The 13,373-nt window shown below is 41.9% G+C and overlaps 1 protein-coding gene and 1 non-coding gene across 2 annotated transcripts; one reads left to right on the forward strand and one right to left on the reverse strand.

Moving 5' to 3' along the window:
* Positions 1-1,401: 1,401 nt before the first annotated feature.
* On the reverse strand, positions 1,402-1,508 carry LOC145167986 (small nucleolar RNA R71). The gene has a single exon (XR_013741583.1). It is a non-coding gene; the product is annotated as a small nucleolar RNA R71 (small nucleolar RNA).
* A 4,405-nt stretch (positions 1,509-5,913) lies between these two features.
* LOC145164889 (uncharacterized) lies at positions 5,914-6,267 on the forward strand. Its single transcript, XM_079083549.1, has one exon. The coding sequence runs from the start codon at positions 5,914-5,916 to the stop codon at positions 6,265-6,267; it is 354 nt and encodes a 117-aa protein (XP_078939675.1).
* The last annotated feature ends 7,106 nt before the right edge of the window (positions 6,268-13,373 follow it).

A 13,373-nucleotide genomic window follows, 5' to 3' on the forward strand; every position in this document is an offset into this window, starting at 1 on the left:
AAACTCTAATGGTAACGGTGCTAGGTTTTGTCGAAGGAAATTGTTTTAAAGTAAACGAAGTGCTGTCCGAGAACCGCGTCACCACCTTATCATGTGAGTGCATAGTTACTTTCATCTTACACATAGATATGAAGTATTTTATATTAAGTACGTGCTATGTGTGCATATTATCTGAATACTTGTTGTCTATGCTGGATGAACGATTTTATACATGCTTCAAATGAATTAAACTGTATATGTATTTTATATCTACAAAATATGTTTGGTAAAACATGGGTAGATGAAATATGAGTCGGATGATGAGATAAGAGGTGATATAGACCATGAGATAAGGGTGAGAGGTGAACAATGAGCGAAGCCTTTTACCCAAATGATGGACCCCTCATCTAGCAGAGTATGGATGACAACCACAGACTATTATAGACAGTCCGGTGGAACACTAGTAGGCTCGGAACCTATAGGTGTTGTGAATGATATGTTCACTCGGTGTACTCTAAACCTTGGAGACTATGCAGACTTAGTGCCTAAACCTTGGCGATCATGCAGACTTGATGCCTAAACCCTAGTGACTATGCAGACTTAGTACCTAAACCCTGGCGACTATGCGGACTTAGTGCCTATTGTATAAACCCTGGCGACTATGCAGACTTAGTTCCTAAACCCGGTGACGATGGACTTCGTGCCAATTCCTTAGGATAATCCTTAGGAATAAATGAATTAAGAGTAGCTGGTTTTTAGGGTAGATCGTTAAGAGTAAAGAAGATAATGGGGATGGGTAATTGGGTTGATTAATTGTTTGAAGATTAAACATAATAATTATATTATTGTGGGTTGAAAACCCTATGTACTCTCCAGGTTTCCCAACTTGAACCACTCAGTTTATTTATATCACAGGTGTTGATATGAAGTCACATTACACTAAGAGATTAAGGAGATATAAATCACTAGTGATAATGAATCTAAATTCTGTTTGTGCTTATGTTTCTGTATTGACTATGACATCCCAAATGTTTTAAAATGAATAAAAATACTTTTCTTCAGAAATGCCTTGATAACATATTTATCATGTTTTATTGGGAACAAATTCCACAACACTTTTATTTAAAATGTTACTCTGATTAAAAAAAAAGCATAAACAAAATCGGTCTTTTCTGGTCGTAAAAATCGGGATGTCACAATCATGAAGACGCTTATAGGCATCTCGTTGAAGTTAACGACATCGCCGACTACTTTAACATTCCGAATGTACCAAGAGAAACGGTGTTGTTGAGAATGCTCCCTATCACCATTAAAGGGGCCGTAAAGGATTGGTTGAAAGCACTACCATCGGGCGCGATTACTAGATGGGCAAAAATGCGTGAGGAGTTTTTAGAACAATTTTGCCCACCATCTAAAGTTGCTAAACTCAAAAAGGCCATTGCAAATTTTGAACAACAAATGGATAAGTCGCTATACGAAGCATAGGAGCGCTACAAGGGTGTAATTAGGAATTTCCCACAAAATGACCTCAATGTGCAACAAGAAGTATCGATCTTTTATGATGGGATAAACGTCACCACTAGACAACTCCTTGACTCTCAAGGCCCATTGACAAAGAAAAATCTGGCTGAAGTTAGGGAACTCATTGAAGAATTCTCTAAGCACTCTAGAGAATATCATAACCCAAGGAATGACTCAACTCGAGGGGTGGTGAATGCTATAACCGATGATATGGCAGCGGTGATGGCAAAATTGGAGAGCATGAATCGAAGAATGACTAAGATGGACCAATCCATCCATGCCATTAGAGTGGGATGTGATAACTATAAAGGACCTCATCTTACTAAGGATTGTGATCTTGATGAGAATGGGAACCGAAAAGCCCAAGTGTGTTACTCAAGCGGTGATAGATATGATGATGATTGGCGAAAACCAAAGAAAGAATGGCTACCCTATGATGAATACAAGAAGGCGAAGGAAGAAAAGTATAAGCAAAAAGCAAGAGGTTTTTATCAAAGGGAGGAGCCGGTGCAAGAAAAGAAATTAGACTTTGAAGATATGCTTACAAGATTTGCAGCTGCATCCGAAAAAAGGCACAACAATAGCGATGATGCAATAAAAGATCAACAAAACATGTTGAGAAATCAACAAATCATGATTAAAGAGCACCAAATTATGATGAATGATCAGCAAGCTCTACTTAGGAATCAACAAGCCTCCATTCTCAACATTGAAAAACAGCTAGTCCAACTTGCACTTCAAATAAATGAGAGACGATCGGGTGGACTTCCTAGTAATACCGAAAATAATCCGAAAGGTGCACATATAAACATCATGACAACTAGGGGTGGGAAGATTATTACTCCTCTGGCCCCTATTCATAAAGAAGAGCCTAGATTGGTGCAACAGGAAGAAGCAGAAACACAAGAATCGAAAAATCCTGACCCGACTCGCCGAATCGTAGACATGGACTTGATGAGTCCACCACCTGAACAGAAAAATAAACCTCATGTTAAGCCATATCAGCCTCCACTATCATTTCCAGGTCGAGCCAGACAATATAAGCATGATATTGATTATCAAAAGTTCTTGGAACACATAAAAGCCCTTCAAATTAATATGCCATTCATCGAGGCGGTTGCACAAATGCCTAAGTATGCCAAAATTTTAAAGGACTTCTTACAAATAGAAAGAAAATGGAAGAAGTGAAGAAGGTGGTTTTGGAAATTGTTCAGCCGCCATGTTGAAGAAATTACCTAAGGAGAAGGGTGACCCGGGTAGTTTGACCTTGCCTTGTCAATTCAGGAATTTAGCAACTATCCATGCGTGAGCTGATTCGGGGGCGAGTGTCAACCTCATGCCATATTCATTCTTTAAGAAGTTAAACCTTCCGGGGCCAAGGCCAATTCGAATGGAAATTCACTTAGCAAATAAAACGGTGATATTTCCGAGGGGAATATGCGAAGACCTATTGGTGAAAGTTGATAAGTTTGTGTTCCCCGTGGACTTCATAGTACTAGATATGGAAGCAGATCCTCAAGTTCCCATCATTCTTGGAAGACCTTTCCTAAATACCGCAAGTGCTATAGTAGACATGCGAGATTCTAAACTTCCCTTCAGGTGGGAGACGAATCATTAACATTTGGAGTTGATCAAGCCATGAAGCATGCAAGATATAGTGATGACACGACATTTTCAGTTGGTATGTTGGAAGAATTAATGGAAGAATGGGAAGAAGACAAGCGAAGCAATTTCGCCACAGCCTTGGACGATGATTTTGATGCTGAAAGAGACCTGATGGAGATAGAGAGACTACTCTAAGAAGCTGAATATAATTAGTTAATCAGAGGTGCAGAAAGCCCGACTCGCCGAGTCGCAGTCACTGACTCGACGAGTCGAATTGAGAAATCGCAACCAGACGAAATGTTTGGCCTAGACTCGACGAGTCCCGTCACTGGACTCGAAGTCTGCAGCATACAAAACACGAAATCAGAGCTGAAAACTCTACCTGATCATTTAGAGTATGCATTTCTTGAAGAAGGTAAACAAAAACCTGTAATTATAGCTTCTGACCTCACAAAATCTTAAAAGGAAGAGTTAGTCCGAGTTTTAAAGAAGAGAAAGAATGCCATTGCATGGAAAATCACCGATATTAAAGGGATAAGTCCTTCATATTGCTCTCACAAGATCAATCTGGAAGAAGGAGCAAAGCCGGTAGTGCAACATCAAAGGCGGCTGAACCCAAACATGCAAGAAGTGGTCAAGAAGGAGGTGGTCAAGCTTCTAGATGCAGGGATCATATATTCCATTTTTGATAGTCCATGTGTTAGTCCTGTTCAAGTGGTGCCTAAGAAAGGAGGGATGAAAGTAGTGACAAACGAGAAGAACGAGCTCATACCAACTCGAACGGTAACCGATTGGTGAGTGTGCATCGATTACCGAAAGCTAAACGATGCCACTCGAAAGACCACTGTCCCCTTCCTTTTATTGATCAAATGTTTGAACGATTATCTGGTCATAACTATTACTGTTTCTTAGATGGGTTTTCAGGTTACTTCCAAATACCCATTGATCCAATTGACCAAGAAAAGATGACGTTCACTTGCTATATTCTATGATATGGTGGAAAAGTTTATGGATGATTTTTCTGTTTTTGGCTCTTCTTTTCATAATTGTCTTACTAACCTTGACTTGATGCTTGCCAGGTGTGAACAGACCGATCTAGTCTTTAATTGGGAAAAATGTCACTTTATGGTTAAAGAGGGAATAGTCCTAGGTCACAAGGTATCTAAGGCGGGGATTGAGGTGGATCGAGCCAAAATTGAAACTATTGCTAAATTACCCTCACCGACTAATGTGAAGGGCGTTAGTTGTTTTTTAGGGCACGCGGGCTTCTACCGCCGTTTTATAAAAAAAATTCTAAAATAACTAGACCTCTTACTCAATTACTTCTAAAAGATGCACCTTTTAACTTTTCTGAAGAGTGTCTAGCGGCCTTTGAGATTTTAAAAGAAAACTTATCTAATGCCTCAATCATTATCATCCCGAATTGGAACCTGCCCTTCGAAATATGTGTCCTTAGGAGCCGCGCTTGGCCAAAGGGTTGATAAGCACTTTCGACCCATTTACTATGCAACAAAGAATTTAAACCCGACCCAAGAAAACTACACCACAACTGAAAAAGAACTATTAGCCGTGGTATATGCCTTTGACAAATTTTGCCCCTATCTTATTTTATCTAAAACAACTATTTTTACTGACCACTCTGTTATTAAGTATTTATTTGCCAAGAAGGATGCGAAGCCAAGATTGTTCCGATGGGTGCTTTTATTGCAAGAATTTGATATCGAGATCAAGGATAAAAAAAGGAATGGAAAATGTAGTTGCTGACCATCTTTCTAGACTAGAAAATCCAGAGAGGGAGGAGATAGACAACATGGGTATTGAAGATAGCTTCCCGGAGGAGTATTTGATGGTAATTATGGGGGAAGAACCATCGTATGCAGATATTGCAAATTACTTGGCTGGCGACTACCTTCCAAAAGGCCTCACTCATCAACAAAAGAATAAGCTCTTTTCAGAAATTAAATATTATTTCTGGGATGAGCCGTATCTTTTTAGGAGCTGCACAGATGGAATCATATGGAGATCTGTTTTTGGCAAGGAAATTCGAGATATATTAGAGCATTGCCACAATGGACCGGCGGGAGGACATCATGAGGTCCAATACACTACTAAAAAAGTGTTTGATGCTGGTTTCTATTGGCCTACTATCTTCAAAGATGTTGCTACTCATGTAAGGGAGTGTGATGCTTGCCAAAGAACGGGTAATATATCCGCGAGAAATGAAATGCCCCAAAGAAATATTAAAGTTTGTGAAATCTTTAAAGTATGGGGTGTCGATTTTATGGGACCATTTCCTTCATCCAAGTGCAACAAATACATTCTAGTGGTGGTGGATTATGTGTCAAAGTGGGCGGAAGCACAAACATTACCCACCAATGATGCTAGGGTTGTAAAATTTTTGAAGGAATTATTTTCTAGATTTGGAGTGTCGAAGGCGTTAAGTAGTGATAGGGGTACCCATTTTGCTAATGATCACCCAGCAAAAGTGTTGCAAAAATATGGGGTGCACCATATATTTTCAACACCTAATCATCCACAAACAAATGGTCAAACCGAAATTACAAATACGACACTAAAAAGGATAATGGAGAAATCGGTGGCAATAATCGAAAAGATTGGGCGGACAAATTGGATGATGCACTTTGGGCATTTAGGACCGCATTCAAAACACCCATTGGAACCACACCCTATAGGCTAGTGTATGGTAAAAATTCCCATTTACCCGTGGAGCTTGAACACAAAGCCTATTGGGCTTTGAAAACATGTAATTTTGAGCCGAATGAGTTGCGTGCAAATCGAATTTCGCAAATGAATGCCTTGGACGAATTAAGGAATGAGTCTTACACTAACTCATTTATTTATAAAGACAAGACCAAGAGATGGCATGATGCAAGGTTGAAGGGTAGTAAAGAGTTTGAGGAAGGACAAAAAGTTCTCTTGTACAATTCGAGGTTAAAGCTCTTTCGGGTAAAGTTACGCACTCGTTGGACCGGGCCTTTTACAATAAAACATGTCTTTACATACGGGGTGATTGAGCTATGGAGTAAAGATGGGCCAAGCTTCAAAGCCAATGGGCATCAGGTCAAGCGATATGAAGAAGGAATGCAAGAGGACGAAGGGCTTGAAGAATTGTTATACTTGGAGGAATCCGCTGAGACGTAGAGCGGGTAGGAGTCCAGCTAAAGACTCCTCAAAAAGAAGCGCTTACGGGAGGCAACCCGATACTAGAGTTTGCTTTCTTTTTACCTTTCTTTTTTTTCGTTTTATTTTTTGTCTTTTATTGTTTTTCTTAGGATTTGTCTATCTGAATCTTCTTATTTATCTAAAATGATTGCTTGAGGATAAGTAAAGCTTAAGTTTGGGGTGTGGTGTGGTGGAATAAATTTGAGTATAGCAAAAAAATTTCAAACAGAGCCATTGACTCGCCAAGTCCACACACAGACTCAGAGAGTATAGTTGAGAATCCGCGACTTTTCTTTAAAACCAAAACCTACTCGCCGAGTCATACCCTCTACTCGACGAGTCGACTTTTTAACCGAAAAAAATATATTTTATTTTTACACTCTGTTAATTAGGGTTTTAACCCTAAAAGTTAAACTGTATTCATTCCACAGCCCCCACAGCCACACTCGCCGTGCCAAGCTTCCTTCAAGCAATTAGCTTAATTTCTTCTAACTTCTTCCAATTTCTTCCAAAAAGGTAACATTTTTCTGTCTAATTTCTGATAAAGATTCAATCTTTAGTGTTTTGATGGCTTTAATTTGTCAATTTGTGTAAAAATCGGATTTTTGAAATTTCTAGGGTTTCGATTTTGACCAAATTAGGTTGTTATAGTTAAAAAAAATTTGAATTAACACTTGATATGCATCCCTAAACAAACCCCTGGAACAAATTTAGAGTTTTGATGGCTGAATAGTTACGAATCAAGGTCACGACTTAGACAGTTCTTGCGACTCGCCGAGCCATTATTAATTAGAGATAATTTATGTGTATGATTAGGCAGAGGCTAGATCAGTGTTTTGAGTTCGAGATCATTCGAGTTTACCGAGGTGAGTCTTCTCACTATACATTACCTAGGGTGGTATCTATATGTGGACCGGAAGGTCATATGTGGTTGTTTGAGATTATGTGTATTGTGATTATATATTCTATGTGTCATTCTGACCGGACCAGAGGGTCCAACGATTTATGAGGCCGGAAGGCTCAACCAGACCGGACCAGAGGGTCCAACGAGCTTGACCGGACCAGAGGGTCCAACGAGCTACGGGACTGGAGGGTCTCGCTGAGACACACTGACCAGAGGGTCGTATAGAATATAGCCTCGAGTTGCGAATTGTTGTATGTGGTATTTTTGGGAACTCACTAAGCATTAGTGCTTACTGTGTTATGTGTTATGTGTTTCAGGTACCCCGGAGGATCGCGGGAAGGCACCGGCGTGATTGTACACACACTCGGGATTTGGATTTATGTTTGTGGATCCTGGATTTGAACAATTGTTTTGAAAACTTGTATTGGGTTTTTTAGAATTAATGTTGAGACATGTGTTTTTATTAATATTAAAAATGAAAATTTTGGTTTGAAAAATCATGTTGTTACAAGTTGATATCAAAGCCTTGGTTTGAGGGATTCAGATACACCTTGGAGCATATCTGAACTCAAACTGAGGATTTGAGAAAAGTTTTCAAAAGAAACAATTTTTCTAAAAAGAGTAAAAGATTCAAAAGAGCAGAAAAGAGCAGTGTATACAATCAGCCAGCACCCGAACGGTGATTTGCCAAAATACCCTTACATTATGTGCTATGAGATATTATGAGATGTGTTATGCATTCTAGAGTAGGCTAGGTATTCATATTTAGGACTATAGTGGCCTGATTTGTGATGCCTTAGCCTAGGAGTTACTGCTACTATGAAGTACTTCGAGTGTGAGTAGGTAGCAGAGAGGAGCTTATGAGAGGTCTTCTGGAGGATAGCCTGCGTTCAGCAAGATATATAGTACTTGCGATCTGGGATCCTAGGAGGAGGACTTGGGGTAAATGCTGATGTGGTGTGGAAGGTAGTATAGGGCTCGTACTACTAGAAACACCGGGTCAGCAAGCAGCCCAAGTAAGAATCCTTAGGGTGCGGAGGAACAAGTAGGGTTGAGTGGTCGAGTGAGAGAATAGTCGAGCGAGTCTCTGTTTTATTTTGTGTTGTGTTTCAGAGACATCATGGTGGGTACGCGCCACACTCCAGGGAGCAGCAGTGTTAGTGATGATGAGATTCGCATGATGATTCATGAGGAGGTGGCTGCAGCCATTCGGGCTGAGATACGGGAGATGTTTAGGTTTATCAAGACCACGTTGATTGAGACATTTGATGAACGGTACACCGCACTTACCGATGATGCTGTTGCTGCGGCCGCCGCATCCGTTGCTGCTGCTAGGCCACAAGGGGGTGACTCGTTGCTGTACCGGGAGTTCAGCAACACGAAGCCACCAGAGTTTGATGGGACTCAGGATACGATAGCAACGATGAGATGGATTTTAGACATTGAGGGATGCTTCTACACGTGTTCTTGTCCGCAGCATCTGAGGGTACGGTTCGCGCTGAACCAACTTCGCTTGGGAGTGAAGGATTGGTGGAAGTTTGTGACAGCTGACTTTTCTACTGCAGAGCTTACCGCGGTGACATGGGAGAGGTTCACCAATATTTTTCGAGATGAGTACGTTCCCCCGGTAGAGAGTGAACAGTTGGCCCAAGAGTTCTTGTCCCTCAAGCAGGGGACTGAGTCTGTGACTGCGATCACCCGGATGTTTCATGAGAGAGCGTTGTTTTGCCCTGAGCACGTGTCTACTGAGAAGACACGTATGAGCTGATATCTGAGTATTTTGAGGAGATACATTCGTGAGTTCGTGGCGAACTCGACATACCAAACATTTGTCGAGCTCCAGACAAATGCTCGGAAGATGGAGATTGAGCTGGAGACTTAGGCCAGGGAGGAGGCGGAGTCTCAAAGGAGGGACAGGCGGCCGACACAGTCTCACCCGGCAGCCAAGCGGGCAAAGCCCGCTGATGCGAGATCGGGAGGTCAAAAGGGCCGCACTTGTGGGCAGTTCGGCAAGAGCCATTATGGAGCTTGCAGATAAGGTGTGTGTTACAAGTGCGGGAAGGAGGGGCATATCGCGAGGGATTGCCCCAAGGGATTTTCGGTTTGCTTTCATTGCAACTAGACTGGCCATCGGAAGGCCAAGTGCCCGCAGTTACTCCAGGGACCAGCGTAGGGATCTGCGCCTTCTACTACTTGAGCTTCAGAGGGGCGGCCAGTGAAGGCCGAGGCACCGAAGGCTCGAGGCAGAGCCTTCCAGTTGACATCGGAGGAGGTCCACGTTGCACCCGATGTTGTGGCTGGTATGTGATCTTTTGCTAATTCTTTTATATATATATATATATATATATATATATATATATATATATATATATATATATATATATATATATATATATATATATATGATGCTTATATGTGGTATGTTTAGGTACCTTTCTTGTGAGTTATATACCTACTTTAGTGTTGTTTGACTCGGGTGCGAGTCGATCTTTCGTTTCGCTAGCATTTAGTCGTCACATCAGTAGCCGACGTGAGGTCTTGAGTCGACCTTTGAGAGTCTCTATAGCTGATGAGCATGCTGTCTTTGCGACTGATGTGATCCGGGGATGTGTGCTTGAGATTTTTGGAGTCGAGTTTCCGATAGATTTGGTGCCTATCGCGATGGGGGATGTCTGTGTCATCGTGGGCATGGACTGATTGAGCCGATTCGGAGCCATGATCAACTGTGAGCATCAACTGGTGACCATCCGAAACCCTACTAAGGGAGTACTTACGGTTTTCGGCGAGGGTACCCGATCTGGGTCAGCATTTTGTTCGGCTGCTCGGGCGAGGCAGAGCTTGCAACAGGGTTGCATGGGTTTTCTGGTGTATGTGTCGGATACGCGGGATGTTATGGAGAGACAGAGTAATGTCACTGAGGTTTTGGTGGTTAGCGAGTTTCCAGAGGTTTTCCCCGAGGAGCTACCGGGTGTGCCTCCCGAGAGGCAGGTAGAGTTTCGCATTGATTTGCTTCCAGGGGCGGCACCTATCGCGAAGGCGCCCTATCGCCTTGCGCTGCCAGAAATGCAGGAGTTATTCTCACAGCCTCTAGAGCTGTTGGGAAAGGGATTTATTTGGCCGAGTAGCTCGCCCTGGGGAGTACCGATCCTTTTTGTCAAGAAAAAGGACGGTTCGCATCGGATGTGTATTGATTACCGGGAGTTGAACAAGCTAACGGCCAAGAACCGTTATCCACTCCCGAGGATCGACGATCTATTCGATCAGTTGCAGGGTGCATCTTGGTTTTCCAAGATTGATTTGAGGTATGGGTATTATCAGATGAGGATTCGTGAGGAGGATATTCAGAAGACATCATTCAGAACTCGTTATGGGCATTACGAGTTCGTGGTGATGCCTTTCGGGCTCACCAATGCACCGGCATCATTCATGGATCTCATGAACCGAGTATGCAGACCTATGTTGGATCGTTCGGTGATCGTGTTCATCGACAATATTTTGGTGTATTCAAAGTCTAGAGAGCAGCATGAGGAGCATTTGAGAGAGGTTCTCGGAGTATTGAGATCAGAGAGGCTTTATGCCAAATTCTTCAAGTGTGATTTCTGGTTACGAGAGGTCCAGTTCTTGGGACACCTCGTTAATCAGAATGGGATTTTGGTCGACCCGGCCAAGATTGAGGCGGTTATGAGTTGGGAGGTGCCGAGATACCCCACCGAGATCAGGAGTTTTCTGGGGTTAGCCGGCTACTATCAGAGGTTTATCAGAGATTTCTCCAAGATTGTTGTTCCTCTCACCAAGTTGACCCGGAACGGTGTTGCTTTTGTTTGGGGTCCCGATCAGCAAACCTCGTTTGAGACTCTTTGCCAGTGGTTGTGCGAAACTCCAGTGTTAGCTCTTCCTGAGGGAATGGAGGACTTCGTGGTTTACTGTGATACATCTATATCAGGGTTAGGTGCAATGCTTATGAAGAGGGGGCACGTGATTGCATATGCATCGAGGCAGCTGAAGCCTCATGAGACGAGGTATCCCACCCACGATTTAGAGTTGGGGGCAGTGGTGTTCGCCCTCAAGATCTGGCGTCATTACTTGTACGGGGTTTGGTGTACCATTTACACGGACCAAAAGAGCTTGAAGTATCTGATAGATCAACCTAACCTAAATATGCGCCAGAGGAGATGGTTGGACGTGGTAAAAGATTACGATTGTGAGATTTTGTATCACCCGTGCAAGGCTAACGTGGTAGCTGATGCCCCGAGCCGTAAGGCGGAGAGTGCCCCGATTCGGGATATATGCATGAGGATGACAGTGATGACTCCGGTGTTGGATACCATACGAGAGGCCCAGGCGGAGGCCGTGAGACTAGAGAACCACAAGAAGGAGCGGGTGATCGGCCAGGTATCCGAGTTTGTGATTGATAGCCGGGGAATTATGACCTTTCAAGCTCGGATTTGGGTGCCTTATACGGGCGGAGCTCGTAGCAATTTGATGGAGGAGGCACATAGATCGAGATTTTCGATCCATCCCGGGGCCACTAAGATGTATTTGGATCTGAAAAGAGACTATTGGTGGCCCTGTATGAAGAGAGACGTAGTGTGGGTAGTAGAGAGGTGCCTGACCTGCCGTCGGGTCAAGGCAGAGCACCAGCGTCCTCATGGTCCATTGCCACCTTTGTAAATTCCCCAGTGGAAGTGCGAGCAAATCTCGATGGACTTTATCACCAAATTGCCGAGGACGGCGCGTGGGGTTGACGCGGTATGGGTGATTGTGGATCGATTGACGAAGAGCGCTGACTTCCTTGCTATTAGTGAGAGCTCTTCTGCTGAGAGGCAGGCAGAGATTTATGTGCGAGAGGTGGTAGCCCGACATGGGGTGCCGACATCCATAGGTTCAGATCAGGATGTGCGTTTTGGGTTGCATGGCATCATGCATTTGGATAGACTATAATGAGAGAAATAACACTTAAGGTTGGTTAATATATTATAAGTTCTAATATATTAATAAGGTTATTTAATTAGTATTGATCAAGAATTAATTTGGAATTAATTAACTGATCAAAAGGAGACTAATTAAATATATGGGTTGATTGTGTAAATCATTCATTCTTATATATGTGGGCTTGTGATCCAAGATTCCTTATGTTGGACTAAGTCCATGGGGTGACCCATGGATACTCCATGGAGGTTAAAATCCATGGAGCATAAGGAATGGGTAAAGTTATGAGTTACATGGTGTAACCCTAATAGCCACCATATAAAAGAATCCCATGGCTCAAGAAATCGTGCACTAATGTGTGAATATGAGGGCTAGACGATTTCAAGGAGTGTTCCATTTCTCTCAAGTCATTCCATGTGCATTTGGTGTTGTGTGAAGCATTTGAGGTGTCACACTTGGGGCACTAGGCACTCAAGCTTCATGGAGACAAGCTACATCAAACAAAGGTATGTATTCTATCCATTTGATTACCCAAGTATCAAGTATTGTATGGTAGATTAGGATAATACCTTGGATGTTCATAATTGTATGTATAATAGAGAAAACATAGATCCAAGGTATTTAGGGTTGCATGTACACTTAGGAGTGTTAGAATGAGCAAAACCCATCAGTGGTATCAGAGCCAAGGCTTGTTTTCTTGTTATACTTGCAAAATTAGCTGAAAAATCGAATTGTATTAGTTTAAAAGTTATGCTAATTACTTGAAAAAAAATTTGATGTGAATTACCTTTGTTCATATGAGTTTATTAGATTAATAGAAAAGTTAATTGATTATGTGTTTTCAATCCATTTTAATCTAAGAGTTGATTCTAAAATGTGTTTTTGTAACTTGTCCTCAAGTTATATGAAAAGTCACATTTAAGTTTCATAAAACTCATAAAAAGTTGGCAATGGTTACAAAAATGAAGAGTCTTGTCCTCATTAAATGGTTTTATGACTCCATAACTTGTCCTCAAATTATGGAGGTTCAAGAGTCACTTCATTAAATGATAAAATGTGTAACCTTAATTAGTTCCATAAGTTACAAAAATAAAGAAAAGTTACATTCTTTTATTAGTTTAAAGTCTTCCATAACTTGTCCTCAAGTTATGGAACTTGAAGAGTTTTTTTTAATTAAAACTACTTTAAACACATAAGTTATGGAATTAATTAGTTTTGAATATTTTGAAAACTTGCCCTCAAGTTTTGGAAT

Source organism: Lactuca virosa, chromosome 3, assembly GCF_052849685.1.
Source record: "Lactuca virosa cultivar CGN04683 chromosome 3, Lactuca_virosa_CGN04683_v6, whole genome shotgun sequence".
Lineage (NCBI taxonomy): Eukaryota > Viridiplantae > Streptophyta > Magnoliopsida > Asterales > Asteraceae > Lactuca > Lactuca virosa.